The sequence below is a fragment of the Schistocerca serialis genome, chromosome 2 (assembly GCF_023864345.2).
Source record: "Schistocerca serialis cubense isolate TAMUIC-IGC-003099 chromosome 2, iqSchSeri2.2, whole genome shotgun sequence".
NCBI lineage: Eukaryota > Metazoa > Arthropoda > Insecta > Orthoptera > Acrididae > Schistocerca > Schistocerca serialis.
The window spans coordinates 869,600,261-869,614,329 of record NC_064639.1 but is presented as its reverse complement, the minus strand read 5'-3'; the positions used below and the strand labels follow the sequence as shown (position 1 = coordinate 869,614,329).

The following is a 14,069-nucleotide window of genomic DNA, read 5'->3' as shown; positions in this document are numbered from 1 at the left end:
CCATGTTTTTCTCCATCTGATGAACTACTTTGTCCAGGGGCTAAATGTCCACTACTAAAATTGCCTGTTTGCTGTTCAATGACTCATATACGTAATGAGTACCAATCTTTCCTCATTTTTATTTTGTTCTTGCAAATCATCCATTGCTCAGGTTTTTTTAATTGTTTCTTCAATCTTTTGTTCAATTCAAACTTTCTGCATCATAACATATGTCATGAATATGATCTGTAAAATAAAGAACTAACAAAATAAAGTTACACATTAGCTACTTCACATCAAGGTTAATGGAAAAACATGTAAAGTGAAAGCCACTGGGCCATAGGCAAGACGATATTCTGAATTTTCAACTAAGACTAAAGAAGAAATACGTACCTTGCTACCATTTCCTTTTCTTTAAGTGATGCTGCCCCTACATTGTTAGTGGCTGTTGCTACAGCAATGAAGTAATTTCTGTGGGTGCTGAAATACTTTTCCATTAGAGGAAGCACAACCTGCAACAAATAAGTGCATTGTAGTAGAAGTATAACGCATTGTCTACGAATCATAGTTTATATTTAATCACACTGTGTTCTGCATATCCCAACACAAAAAAGAAGCTAATGGGATGTGCAACAAGTCAAGAAATACATTAGTAGTGTCTGTAAATAGCTGTTATGACTGATAAATATTACAATCACCCCCCCCCCCCCCCCAAAAAAAAACCAGCTGTAAAAGAATAGTCCCCCCCACCACCACCACCATCATCAAAATCACCCTGGATTGGAACAACTTAAACACATCCTTTGCCTGGACTTCTACCACTTATCCCTTACCAAGAACTAAGGAACATCCTACCCACAAACCTTCCCACCTTTTCAAACTTGTATACTACTGCCCACTAAATCTATAAAATATTCTGGTCTATTCTTTTGCTACATGGATCATTGTTGTTGTTGTGGTCTTCAGCCTAGAGTCTGGTTTGATGCAGCTCTCCATGCTTCCCTATCCTGTGCAAGCTTCTTCATCTCCCAGTACCTACTGCAACCTACATCCTTCTGAATCTGCTTAGTGTATCCATCTCTTGGTCTCCCTCTACGATTTTTACCATCCATGCTGACCTCCAACATTAAATTGGCGATCCCTTGATGCTTCAGAACATGTCCTACCAACCAATCCCTTCTTCTAGTCAAGGTGTGCCACAAATTTCTCTTCTCCCTAATTCTATTCAATACCTCCTCATTAGTTATGTGATCTACCCATCTAATCTTCAGCATTCTTCTGTAGCACCACATTTTGAAAGCTTCTATTCTCTTCTTGTCCAAACTATTTATTGTACACGTTTCACTTCCATACATGGCTACACTCCATCAAATACTTTCTGAAACAACTTCCTGACACTTAAGTATATACTCGATGTTAACAAATTTCTCTTCTTCACAAATGCTTTCTTTGCCATTGCCAGTCTACATTTTATATCCTCTCTACTTTGATCATCATCAGTTATTTTTCTCCCCAAATAGCAAAACTCCTTTACTACTTTAAGCATCTCATTTCCTAATCTAATACCCTCAGCATCACTCGATTTAATTCGAACATGGATTGTATAGTTGTGGAAATCAATTGAACTGTTTTTTTTACTCGATCCTGTAGGATTACATAGCATGTAGTAAGTGTACCTGCAATTAGAACACATAAAAAACAGAAAATATTTATGATCAATTATTTCCTAACCATTTGGTTTACATTGTAAAATCACTGATTATACATAACAATATATAAGATCATGTGGTGTATCAGACAGAATATATAACTGGACTGAGGATTTCTTGGTAGGTAGGATGCAGCACGTAATCTTGAATGGTGAGTCATGAACACATGTAGAAGAAACTTCCAGTGTATCACAGGGAAGCGTGTTGGGTCCCTTGCTGTTCATATTGTATATTAATGATCAGACTATTTGTAGATGATGCAGCTGTTGAGGTATGTAAATCTTTTTTTTTAATTCTTGGTGTTGATTACATGTTCTGCGACATGTAGTAATGTTTATATTTAAAAAAAGGATCAACAAAAAGTAATGGGTCCAGATACAGGTGTGAAAGTAAGGTTTTATGAATGTTAAAATCAAAGTCAGGCATGGAAAATCAGAGCCAGGTTGGAAGTTATGTGTGTGCCAATCATTCATTTTTTGCCGATTGATCATTTGTGTGTACAGACTGGCAATATTTTTTTTCTTACTCAAAGCTAAAAATGAGTGGTACAGCCCCATCTGGACTTCCATAGCTTGGGCGTGAAAATTATTTGAGGTAGAAACTTACCATGAATGTGTATCTGGTCCATGACAAACTGTAGGATGTTGCTGAAAACCCTCCTTCAGATCCGACAAGACTGTACAATTCTTAGAAGAAGAGGGACAAAAAGGCACATTCCCAGATTATACCTTTCATGGACAAGATGAATTATTCTCATATAAGGCACACAAATATGGCAGCACAAGCCTGGACAACATTGGAAAAAGCATTTGGAGACTCAAGACTCACATGTAGAGTCGGTTTGTTTAGATCATCAATCGCAACCAAATTATGCAACCTATGTCCTTCTGAATCTGCTTACTGTATTCAGCTCTTGGTCTCTCTACGATTTTTACCTCGACGCTTTCCTCCAGTACTAAACTGATGATCCCTTGATGTCTCAGAATGTGTCCTACCAACTGATCCCTTCTTCTAGCTAGGCTGTGCCACAAATTTCTTTTCTCCCCAATTCTGTTCAGTACCTCCTCATTAGCTGCATCATCTAACCATCTAATCTTCAGCATTCTTCTGTAGCACCACATCTCCTATTGTCTAAACTGTTTATCATCCATGTTTCACTTTCATGCATGGCCACACTCCATACAAATACTTTCATAAAAAAACTTCCTAACAATTGATGAAAGGAGGAAATACAAAAATGCAGTAAGTGAAGTAGGCAAAAAGGAATACAAACGTCTCAAAAATGAGATCAACAGGAAGTGCAAAATGGCTAAGCAGGGATGGCTAGAGGACAAATGTAAGGATGTAGAGGCTTATCTCACAAGGGGTAAGATAGATACTGCCTACAGGAAAATTAAAGAGACCTTTGGAGAAAAGAGAACCACTTGTATTAATATCAAGAGCTTAGATGGAAACCCAGTTCCAAGCAAAGAAGGGAAAGCAGAAAGGTGGAAGGAGTATATAGAGGGTCTATACAGGGGCGATGTACTTGAGGACAAAATTATGAAAATGGAAGAGGAGGTAGATGAAGATGAAATGGGAGATATGATACTGCGTGAAGAGTTGACAGAGCACTGAAAGACCTAAGTCGAAACAAGACCCCGGGAGTAGACAACATTCCATTAGAACTACTGACAGCCTTGGGAGAGCCAATCGTGACAAAACTCTACCATCTGGTGAGCAAGATGTATGAGACTAGCGAAATTGCCTCAGACTTCAAGAAGAATATAATAATTCCAATCCCAAAGAAAGCAGGTGTTGAGAGATGTGAAAATTACCAAACTATCAGTTTAATAAGTCACAGCTGCAAAATACTAACGCAAATTCTTTACAGACAAATGGAAAAACTGGTAGAAGCCGACCTTGGGGAAGATCAGTTTGGATTCCGTAGAAATGTTGGAACACGTGAGGCAATACTGACCCTACAAGTTATCTTAGAGGAAAGATTAAGGAAAGGCAAACCTATGTTTCTAGCAGTTGTAGACTTAGAGAAAGCTTTCGACAATGTTGACTGGAATACTCCCTTTCAAATTCTGAAGGTGGCAGGGGTAAGATACAGGGAGCAAAAGGCTATTTACAATTTGTACAGAAAGCAGATGGCAGTTGTAAGAGTCGAGGGACATGAAAGGGAAGCAGTGGTTGGGAAGGGAGTGAGACAGGGTTGTAGCCTCTCCCCGATATTGTTCAATCTGTATATTGAGCAAGCAGTAAAGGAAACAAAAGAAAAGTTTGGAGTAGGTATTAAAATCCATGGAGAAGAAATAAAAAACTTGACGGTCGCTGATGACATTGTAGTTCTGTCAGGGACAGCAAAGGACTTGGGAGAGCAGTTGAATGGAATGGACAGTGTCTTGAAAGGAGGGTATAAGATGAACATCAACAAAAGCAAAACAAGGATAATGGAATGTAGTCGAATTAAGTCAGGTGATGCTGAGGGAATTAGATTAGGAAATGAGACACTTAAAGTAGTAAAGGAGTTTTGCTGCTTGGGGAGCAAAATAACTGATGATGGTCGAAGTACAGAGGATATAAAATGTAGACTGGCAATGACAAGGAAAGCGTTTCTGAAGAAGGGAAATTTGTTAACATCGAATATAGATTTACGTGTCAGGTAGTCATTTCTGAAAGTATTTGTATGGAGTGTAGCCATGTATGGGAGCGAAATATGGACGATAAATAGTTTAGAGAAGAAGAGAATAGAAGCTTTTGAAGTGTGGTGCTACAGAAGAATGCTGAAGATTAGATGGTCAGATCACATAACTAATGAAGAGGTATTGAATAGAATTGGGGAGAAGAGGAGTTTGCGGCACAACTTGACCAGAAGAAGGGATCGGTTGGTAGGACATGTTCTGAGGCTTCAAGGGATCACCAATTTAGTACTGGAGGGCAGCGTGGAGGGTAAAAATCGTAGAGGGAGAACAAGAGATGAATACACTAAGCAGATTCAGAAGGATGTAGGCTGCAGTAGGTACTGGGAGATGAAGAAGCTTGCACAGGATAGAGTGGCATGGAGAGCTACATCAAACCAGTCTCAGGACTGAAGACCACAACAACAACAACAATGAAATCTATTCTGGATGTTAAAAAATTTCTCTTCTTTGGAAACACTTTTCCTGCCATTGCCAGTCTACATTTTATGCCCTCTATACTTCAGCCATCATCAATTATTTTGCTGCTCAAATAGCAAAACTCATCTAATACTTTGTGTGTCTCATTTCCTAATCTAACTGCCTCGGTATCACCTCATTTAATTCAACTACATTCCATTACCCCAATTCTGCTTTTGTTGGTGTTTATCTTATATCCTTTTTTCAAGACACAGTCCATTCTGCTCAACTGTTCTCTCAAGTCCTTTGCTGTCTCTGATACTATTACAATGTCATCGGCAAACCTCAAAGTTTTTATTTCCTCTCGCTGGACTTTAATTCATACTCCAAATTTTTCTTTTGTTTGCTTTACTGCTTGCTCAATACATAGATTGAAAAATAGCAAGGATAGTTTCTGTACAAATTGTAAATAGCCTTTTGCTCCCTGTACTTTAACCCTGCCACAATTAGAATTTGAAAGAGAGTATTCCAGTCAATATTGTCAAGTTTTCTCTATGGTTACAAATGCTATAAATGTAGGTTTGCCTTTCCTTGACCTATCTTCTATGAGAAGTCATAGGGTCAGTACTGTCTCGTGTGTTACTACATTTCTCCAGAATTGAAACTCATCTTCCCTGAGGTCAACTTCAACCAGTTTTTCCATTCTTCCGCAAAGAATTCATGCTAGTATTTTGCAACTGTGACTTATTACACCGATAGTTTGGTAATTTTCACACCTGTCAGCACATGCTTTCTTTGGAATTGGAATTATTATATAATAATAATAATAATAATAACGCAACACAGCCATCACTGGCATCAAGGCAGAACCAGCTCTCATCAGAAAACACAACAGACCGCACCCTGCCCTCCAGTAAGTTCTCACTCGACACTACTGAGGTTGCAAATGGCGGTAGTTAGGCATCAGTGGAATGCACACTACAGGACATTTGGCTTGGAACTGTTCTTGAAGTAACTGATTTGTAACAGTTTGTTGTGCAACTGTGGTGCCTACTGCTGGCCAAACTGCTGTTACAGATGCAGTATTATGTGCCAGAGCCATACACCAAACACGATGGACTTCCTTCTCAGTAGTGTCACGTGGCACTACTGAAGTCTGGTCTTCTTGCAACTGCACATTCCCATGACCACCACTGCTGGAATCATGTACAGTGGCTACATTCCTGTTGAGTCTTTCTGCAATATCACATTAAGAACTTACAGCTCCTCACAGCCCTATTACATGACCTTATTTATTTATTTACATTTTTTTTTTTTTTTTTTTTGCGTGGAGCCATTGTAATGATGGCTTTTGCAAATGTAAGACTTAATACTATGGTTATATTTACACTTTTGAAGTACACTATATTCTGTAGCTGTTGCTTCTTATGTCTATTTTTTACTTTTATCACTTTACAACTGATATGCTAGTGCCTCATGTTACAATCACTATCTTAAAATTCGTTGAAAGAATATAAACATTTTTCTATTAGAAAAGATTTTAATTTTGTTTTAAAAACATTTCCTGTGTACGTTCTTAGAGCGTTTGGTAGCTTGTTATACCAAATCAAACCATTGATATATAGACTTCTATCAGTCATTTTTAACGTTGTTCTGTTACGGAAATAGTTACACTTAGTTCTAGTGTTGTGATCATGTACATCACTGCTCTTGATAGCTTCTGTTGGTTGACTTAGAAAAAGTACAACTATTTTGAAGATGTACAGAGAATATATTGTCAGATATTTCTGCTGCACAAATACTTCTCGACATGAATCTCTATGTCCCATCCCATGTATATGTCTTATTGCTCTTTTATGTAGTAGTAGTAGCATTCTTTTTAAATGTGCATCAGCTGGACAGCCCCATATTTCAATTCCGTAATTGAAAAAGGGGTAAAGTGTTCCATAATATACTAATTTCAGGGCTTGGCTAGGAACTATCTTTGCGAGATGGCTGAAGAGATATATGGCACTACCGACTTTTCCGCATGCGAAATTAATGTGGTATGTCCACCGCAAATTTTCATCAACATACACACCCAGGAATTTATTGTTACCATTTTCTGCTGCAGAGATATTAAACACACTATTCATATTGTTGTGGTGAGAACTTGCCTATTTTAAATGTCAGTAGTTGAGATTTGGTGACATTCACCTTGAGTCCCTGCTCATTGAAGTATATTGTTACTTCTGTTACACCACTAGTAGCAAGAGATTCTAGCTCATTAGATTCACTCCCATAGAATAAGATTGACGTGTCATCTGCATAGCTTACAATGTAGGAGTTAATGGGTTGTGCAATGTTGTTAATATATATCAGGAAGAGAAAGGGTCCAAGGATTGACCTTGTAATACAGGTTCACTGGTGGACTGGGAGTTCATGATTTTATTATCTAGTTTGTATGACAATTTAGTGCTTTGCTTACGATTCAGCAGGTATGTGGTTAGAAGATTTATGGCTTGATCCCCAATACTGTAAGATTTTAGCTTTTTAAGAAGTACCCTATGGTTTACCGCATCAAATGCTCTTGTCATGTCCAAAAATATACCTGCAGTCTACATCTTCTGGTCCAACAGACAGTAAACATCATGGATGAACTGTATAACTTCTGTGGTTGTACTTAGCTCTTTTCTGAAGCCATGCTGTGAATCTACAAGCAGTTTATGTTTTGTGAAAAAGGCACTTACCTGAGAAAGGATAATGCTTTCAAATATCTTACTAAAAGTGGGAATTAATGATATTGGTCTATTGTTGGAGACATCTTCCTTACTTCCCTTTTTATACACTGGTTTCACTACACTCATGTTTAGAACCGTTGGATACATGTTTTCTCTAATGCTGCAATTAATCAGGTGAGTAAGAGGTTTAGAGATTTCTTTTAAGCACGCTTTAGTATTTAAACTCAGTGAGGTGTTGATAATAGCATCTTTGTCACTTTAAAGGTATTCTTTACTAAATCAACTCATCACGTCCAAACTCAAAGGTAACTATGCTCACAACCTCTACAGTGTGTATTTAAAGCAGACATTCTCACAGTGGTGCTACTAGCACCACTCTTATGTGACTGGTGTGAAATTTCAATAGACACCATCTTTCAGAGGTAGAAACATGCCTACTATCTTTCATTTATGTTGCAAAACTTCTTCTTGGCAATTTTTTGCCCCACCATCAATATATTAGAAAAATATACAGCTGCAATTTCAAAAACTTCCTCTGGAAAAAGCATTTCAACATTTAGTGTGTCACAGATAATTCTGAACACTTTATTTATAAAAGTGGAAAAGTGGCTACTTCTCCATGCTTAATTTCAGTCTTGCAGCAATGTGACACTGAGGGTAATTTGGAATCCAGTGTGTCTGACAGTAAGTTAATTCATAATTGCACTAAGAATGTGTGGATGATATTAATAAAAACTGTTCACATTGTTAAGTTCTCCAACAGAGATGTTACTGCTGAATAAAGTTGTAATTCATTATAATTGGATGATATTAATAAAACTTCTTATCACTAAGTTCTCCAACACAGAAATTTCATATGAATGTAATATTGTTGAGCAAAGTTGAATTTCATTATAATTGCTGTAGACATTTTTTTTTTATTTTCTTGTAACAAACAGTTTCTGTATATTTTTGGGGTATGTATCCAGACATGTTATTTTTCAAACTGTCACTAAATTACACAAAAGTGAAAAATTTACATTTTAGGAGAGCAATGAATGCTAACATTCTGGATAACATATCATACTGTTATGTGACCTCAAGTCGGACTCATGTTTATATGGTCCTGAGAGTCCAGCAAAACTCTGGAGTTGTGTGGACATGATATTGCTGCTAGATTCATTACATCATTACAATTTTCCTTGCCAGTGGCTGCAAATAGGATACAAATTTCATGTTAAAAGTTTGTATCACCAGAATGGAATTTTTCAAACCATCATTGTACTGCTTGCTCACTTAGTGTACGTCCAACTTTTTCTTTAATGTTAATTACCTACGTGCTGTTGAGATGTGCCTAAGTTCAAATTCATGAATAATATGAAAGTATACATGACTTATTTCAATGTTGCATCAATAAAAATATCTGTGTGCAGTCACTGAACTGTTCCCTTCTACTGTGCAGAGATGAACACGTGCCACTATTCAGCAGAATGGCACAATATGGCAATGTATGAGCTACCTCAGGGAGTCACACCTAGTGATACGTGGCTGGCGACCACGGGGCCCCGAGCTGAGTCCTGGCATTGCTTCCACTTACTTATGCCAGGCTCCTCACTCTTATCTTTCCTATCTGGCCACCCTCGGCCAGCTCTTGTTCTTTTCCGACCCTGACGCTATTAGGTTTCGAGGGCTAGGGGTCTTTCATTTTCCAACCTATACTTCTCATGCAGCGTCTGACCCGGAGCGGGCGGCTGCAAAAGGCGTCTGTATCCCATGTTAGGGGCGGCCTCCAGAACTGCGGAAGGCAACGGAATACCACCGCAGATTATCTTCCCTGCATAATGCAGTCTCCATTTTATGCACAAAAATGGCTTCCTCTCATGTTAAATCAGTGTCCGGAGGTAAAATAGTCCCCCATTCGGATCTCCGGGGGGGACAACTTGAAAGGAGGCAAAAAATCAAAATGAGAATTGGTACCTGGAATGTCAGAACTCTGCTACAAGCAGGAAAACTAGAAAACCTTAAAAGAGAGATGGAAAAGAATCATATGGACCTCGTAGGAGTTGCTGAAGTAAGATGGAATGGACATGGAGAGTTGCAGTCAGATGAATATGTATTCTACTACTCAGGAGGAGAAATAAAAGGAATTAATGGAGTAGGAATGATTATGACAAAGGAATTGGCTAAATGTGTGGAATATGTAGAGTATGCAAATGACCGGGTTATTGATGTAAGGCTGAAAGGAGCACAAAAAGATTTACTGATTGTCCAGGTGTATATGCCAACTTCAGAACATGATGACCAAATTGTAGAGGAAACGTACAATGTAATAGAGAGAATAATGGACGAAAATAAAAAATGCTGCAAAATAGTAATGGGAGACTGGAACGCCATTGTGGGAGAAGGGAAAGAGGGAAACATAGTAGGCAGTCATGGTCTTGGAAAGAGAAATGACAGAGGTGAATGGTTAATTGACTTCTGCAGGGAAAGGCAGCTGATAGTGGCAAACACATGGTTCAAGAACCATAAGAGGAGGCTCTACACTTGGAAATCACCAGGGGATAAATATAGAAACCAAATCGATTTTATACTGGTAGAAGAAAGATACAGGAATGGAATCAAGAAGGTGCACACATTACCAGGTGCAGATATTAATAGTGACCACAACTTACTTATGGCAGAAATAGAAATAAGAATGAAAAAACTGAAAAAGGCGACAATGGTGAAGAAATGGGATCTAGAGAAGATAAGGTCCAACAAAGAACAAATTACAGAAATGCTGTCTCGGGACTTTCTAAACACATTACGAGACAAAGAAGCACCTGATAATGCCAACGAGTACTGGAATATGCTGAAAGAAGGAATCATTAAAGCAGGACAGCAAAATATAGGATATGTAAAAGGGAAAAGGTCAAAAAAACCATGGGTCATACAAGAAATGATTTCCAAGATGGAGGAGAGAAGAAAATTGAAAAACAAGAACACTGAAGATGCAAGAAAGATATACCGAAGGTTAAATAACGAACTGCGAAGAGAAACAGAGCAGGCTAGGAAAAAATGGCTAAAAGAGGAATGTGATGAAATTGAAGAACTGGACAGGAAAGGAAGATACGACTTACTATACAACAGAGTAAAGACTATGACATGGGAACAAAACAGAGCAGGAAGTGCTACTATGGAAATTTTGAGTAAAGACGAAGAGGTAGTGTATAAAGATCGTGACGATGTCCTCCAGAGATGGGAAGAATATATAAAAGAGCTATATGACACAAATAGCAAACCAGAAACTCTGGAACTTGAATCACACAACAGTGTAAGTGATGAAGAGAAAGGACCGACCATCATAATGGAAGAAGTAAAGTCTGCTATTGCTGCAATGAAAAATGGCAAAGCAGTAGGTACAGATACAATACCGGGAGAAATACTAAAATGCTTGAACCACAATGGAATAAGAGAAATATTGAGGTTATGTAATAAAATATATGACAGTGGTGAATGGCCTGAGGACTTTTTGACAACAGTAATGATTCCATTGCCGAAAAAACAAGGAACCAAGAAATGCAGCGAGCACAGGACAATCAGCCTCATTTCACATGCAGCCAAAGTGATGTTAAGAATAATTAATAAAAGACTTGAAAAAGTAATAGAGGAGAATCTCGGCGAGGAGCAGTTTGGCTTTAGACGGAATACGGGCACCAGAGATGCAATAGGGCTCCTACGAATCTTAGGAGAAAGGTTTATTGAAAAAGGAAGAGACCTATATATGTGCTTCATCGATTTAGAAAAGGCATTTGACAATGTGGTTTGGGACAAGCTGGCGACTATTATGAGGGAAAAGAGAGTGGACTGGAAAACCAGAAGACTTATAAACTCATTGTACCTTAATCAAAAAGTTTCAGTTAAAGTGAGAGGAGAAAGTACAAACTGGATCAGACTAGGGAAAGGAGTAAGACAAGGATGCTGTTTATCACCTACTCTTTTCAACCTGTACTTGGAAAATATGATTGACCAATGCTCATTAGATGACAAAGGAGTAGATATTGGAGGAAGAAGAGTAGGGTGCTTGAGATTTGCTGATGACATGGTCCTTCTAGCCACAGGGGAAAAAGAATTACAGGATTTGGTGGACACCATTGCAACTAACGGAAACAAATATGGAATGAAAATTAACACAAATAAAACAAAAGTATTGGCAATAGGAGGAAATAAGGAACTAAAAATTGTGCTGAATGGAGAAAAACTAGAACAGGTGCAAAATTTTAAGTATCTTGGAAGCAGGATAGACACCGACTGGAAGTGCACCACAGAAATTAAAACAAGGATAGCAACGGCAAAAGAGGCGTTTTATAAGAAAAGGAGAATCTTCTGCAGCGGTATGGACAGAGAACTCAGAAAGAGACTCATAAAATGTCTTGTATGGAGTGTTCTTCTATATGGCGCTGAAACATGGACTATGAGGAAAAAAGACAGAGAAAGGCTGGAGGCTTTTGAGATCTGGACATGGCGGAAGATGGAAGGAATAAGTTGGATGGACAGAGTAAAAAATGAAGAGGTACTGAGAAGAGTGGGAGAGAAAAGGCAGTTACTAGATGTAATAAAGAGAAGAAAAAGAAATTGGATTGGGCATATATTAAGAAAAAAATGACGGACTGATAAAAACAGTTTTAGAAGGTTATGTAGAAGGGAAAAGGAAGCGAAGAAGGAAGAGATTCCAGATACTGGATGACATGATGGACGGTACAACATACAGCAGCCTTAAGAAGGAAGCAATGGATCGCAGAAAATGGAGAGGCAAAGGACCTGCTAATATAGCAGATAACTGATGATGATGATGAGCTTTTTAATTTTATGTGAGGAAGGAAGGTATCTGTCACTGGGCTGAGCTTAAACATTGAAATACACGTACTTCACTATTTGAGTTAAAATGTATTTCAACCCAATTAAAAGATAGTTTATGATTAGACACTGAATGTCATTAGAGCAGAAGAACAGAGAATAATAATTGTACAGTGAGTAAATGTGACATGCAACAACTGTTATAATAACATGGGTATTCTGATCAATGTATTCACATGTTCAGTTCTGTACATCTGTTGCCACAATTACAAGTGTGATGGAGCAGCTGATGACACTAGAAGGAGGGACAAGAAGCATTATTGAGAATGGGAAAGGGCCAGGCAGACACAAGTTTTTACTATCAGTCAACCTGAAACAGTAAATGCCATACCTTCGAAAAGAATTTGATGTCTCTTGTTGAAGTTTTGAAACTTGTCCGTCGGCTGAAGGTGCTTGATGGTTTGAACATTTTCATATTAATTGATGCAGTGTCTAGGTATTGTATTAATTTTTCCAACAGACTGTATGCAAATCTCAGCTCTACTGATATGGCACCAGTCGTTTGTTCTGATTCTCCAGCACCAGACCGCGTTGGCCTGCAAAAATTGGTCACAAATAACCTCCACACAGAAATGGATGGAAATATACAACAAAAATGACTCACTTTATGGAACTGTTTTATGACTGACAGAAGGCAAGTTATTCATGAACTTTTACATAGTCACTAAAGCACAAATCACTATGCCATGATCCACAACATTTCACAATTTTTAGGCCTTCAGAGCTTACAAGAATCACTACCTATACTGAATTCATTTGTTTACTAGAAATAAAGAAGATTATTAGGCAGTTTATATGACTCAATAAATAACGGGAAACTGTAACAAACAGGAATGCAAACTGTCACTGGTATGGACAAGGATGCTATTTATCACTAATATTACTAAATATTTACCTGAAAGAAACAGCAAAAAAACTGAATTCAGAAGAAAGGAGGGGTATAAATATTTGGAAGGAAAAGCACATTTAAGGGAAGGTGGGGTAAATTGCCCAGGAAGGGAAAAATGACCACTGCATATTTTTTGCCCTGTCAGGAAGGGGCAAACTAGTCCCAATATACACCATCATTTTTTCAGTGAGTTTGACAGAGGAAGCTTGTTCTGTTATTCTTTAGCAAAAACTTTTCTGATTCTCAGTCATGTGATTTATATTATTCTTGTTATCTCACTTATATGTAAAGTAATACTTTTTTACAATATCAATGCTTAACAGCATATTTTGGCCTATATACATACTTCTTTGTTATTTATTTCAATTTCATACTTCCATCTGTAAACCAATAATGCTAACTTGGTGTCCAATCATGAAAACTGGCTATACTACTTGCTGGGGAAAGTGACCAAGGTGTCTACCCTAATAAGAGTTCATTACTTCCAAACATTACACATAACATTGCTGATCATACAGACTTCTAAACTCTTTAAATATACAAAGCTACCACCCACCAATGGGAAGTCCAGGATGGAATAACAACAATATGAAAAGAACTCACAACACCACATAGAGGCAACATTGAGTTGCAGACATGCACAGTGAAAAGACTGCTACACATTTAAGCTTCTGGGCAAAAAGTCCTTCTTCCAAAATAGAAAACACACAAACATTCACACAAGCACAACTCACACACACATTGCTACAGTCTCTGACTGTTGGAGCTGGTGGGGAAAAAAAACTTTTCATCCAAAAGCTTAAATAATGCA

At 37.9% G+C, this 14,069-nt stretch overlaps 1 protein-coding gene across 1 annotated transcript in view; it reads right to left on the bottom strand.

The window, feature by feature from the left end:
* Nucleotides 1–14,069, bottom strand: part of LOC126458188 (ryanodine receptor) — a 740,760-nt gene that overhangs the window by 204,172 nt on the left and 522,519 nt on the right. Inside the window, exons 62-63 of the mRNA XM_050095064.1 lie at nt 12,701–12,905; nt 373–491 (exon numbers count right to left, since the gene is read on the bottom strand). Coding sequence (XP_049951021.1) covers nt 373–491; nt 12,701–12,905 — 324 coding nt within the window. The remainder of the gene's footprint in view (nt 1–372; nt 492–12,700; nt 12,906–14,069) is intronic.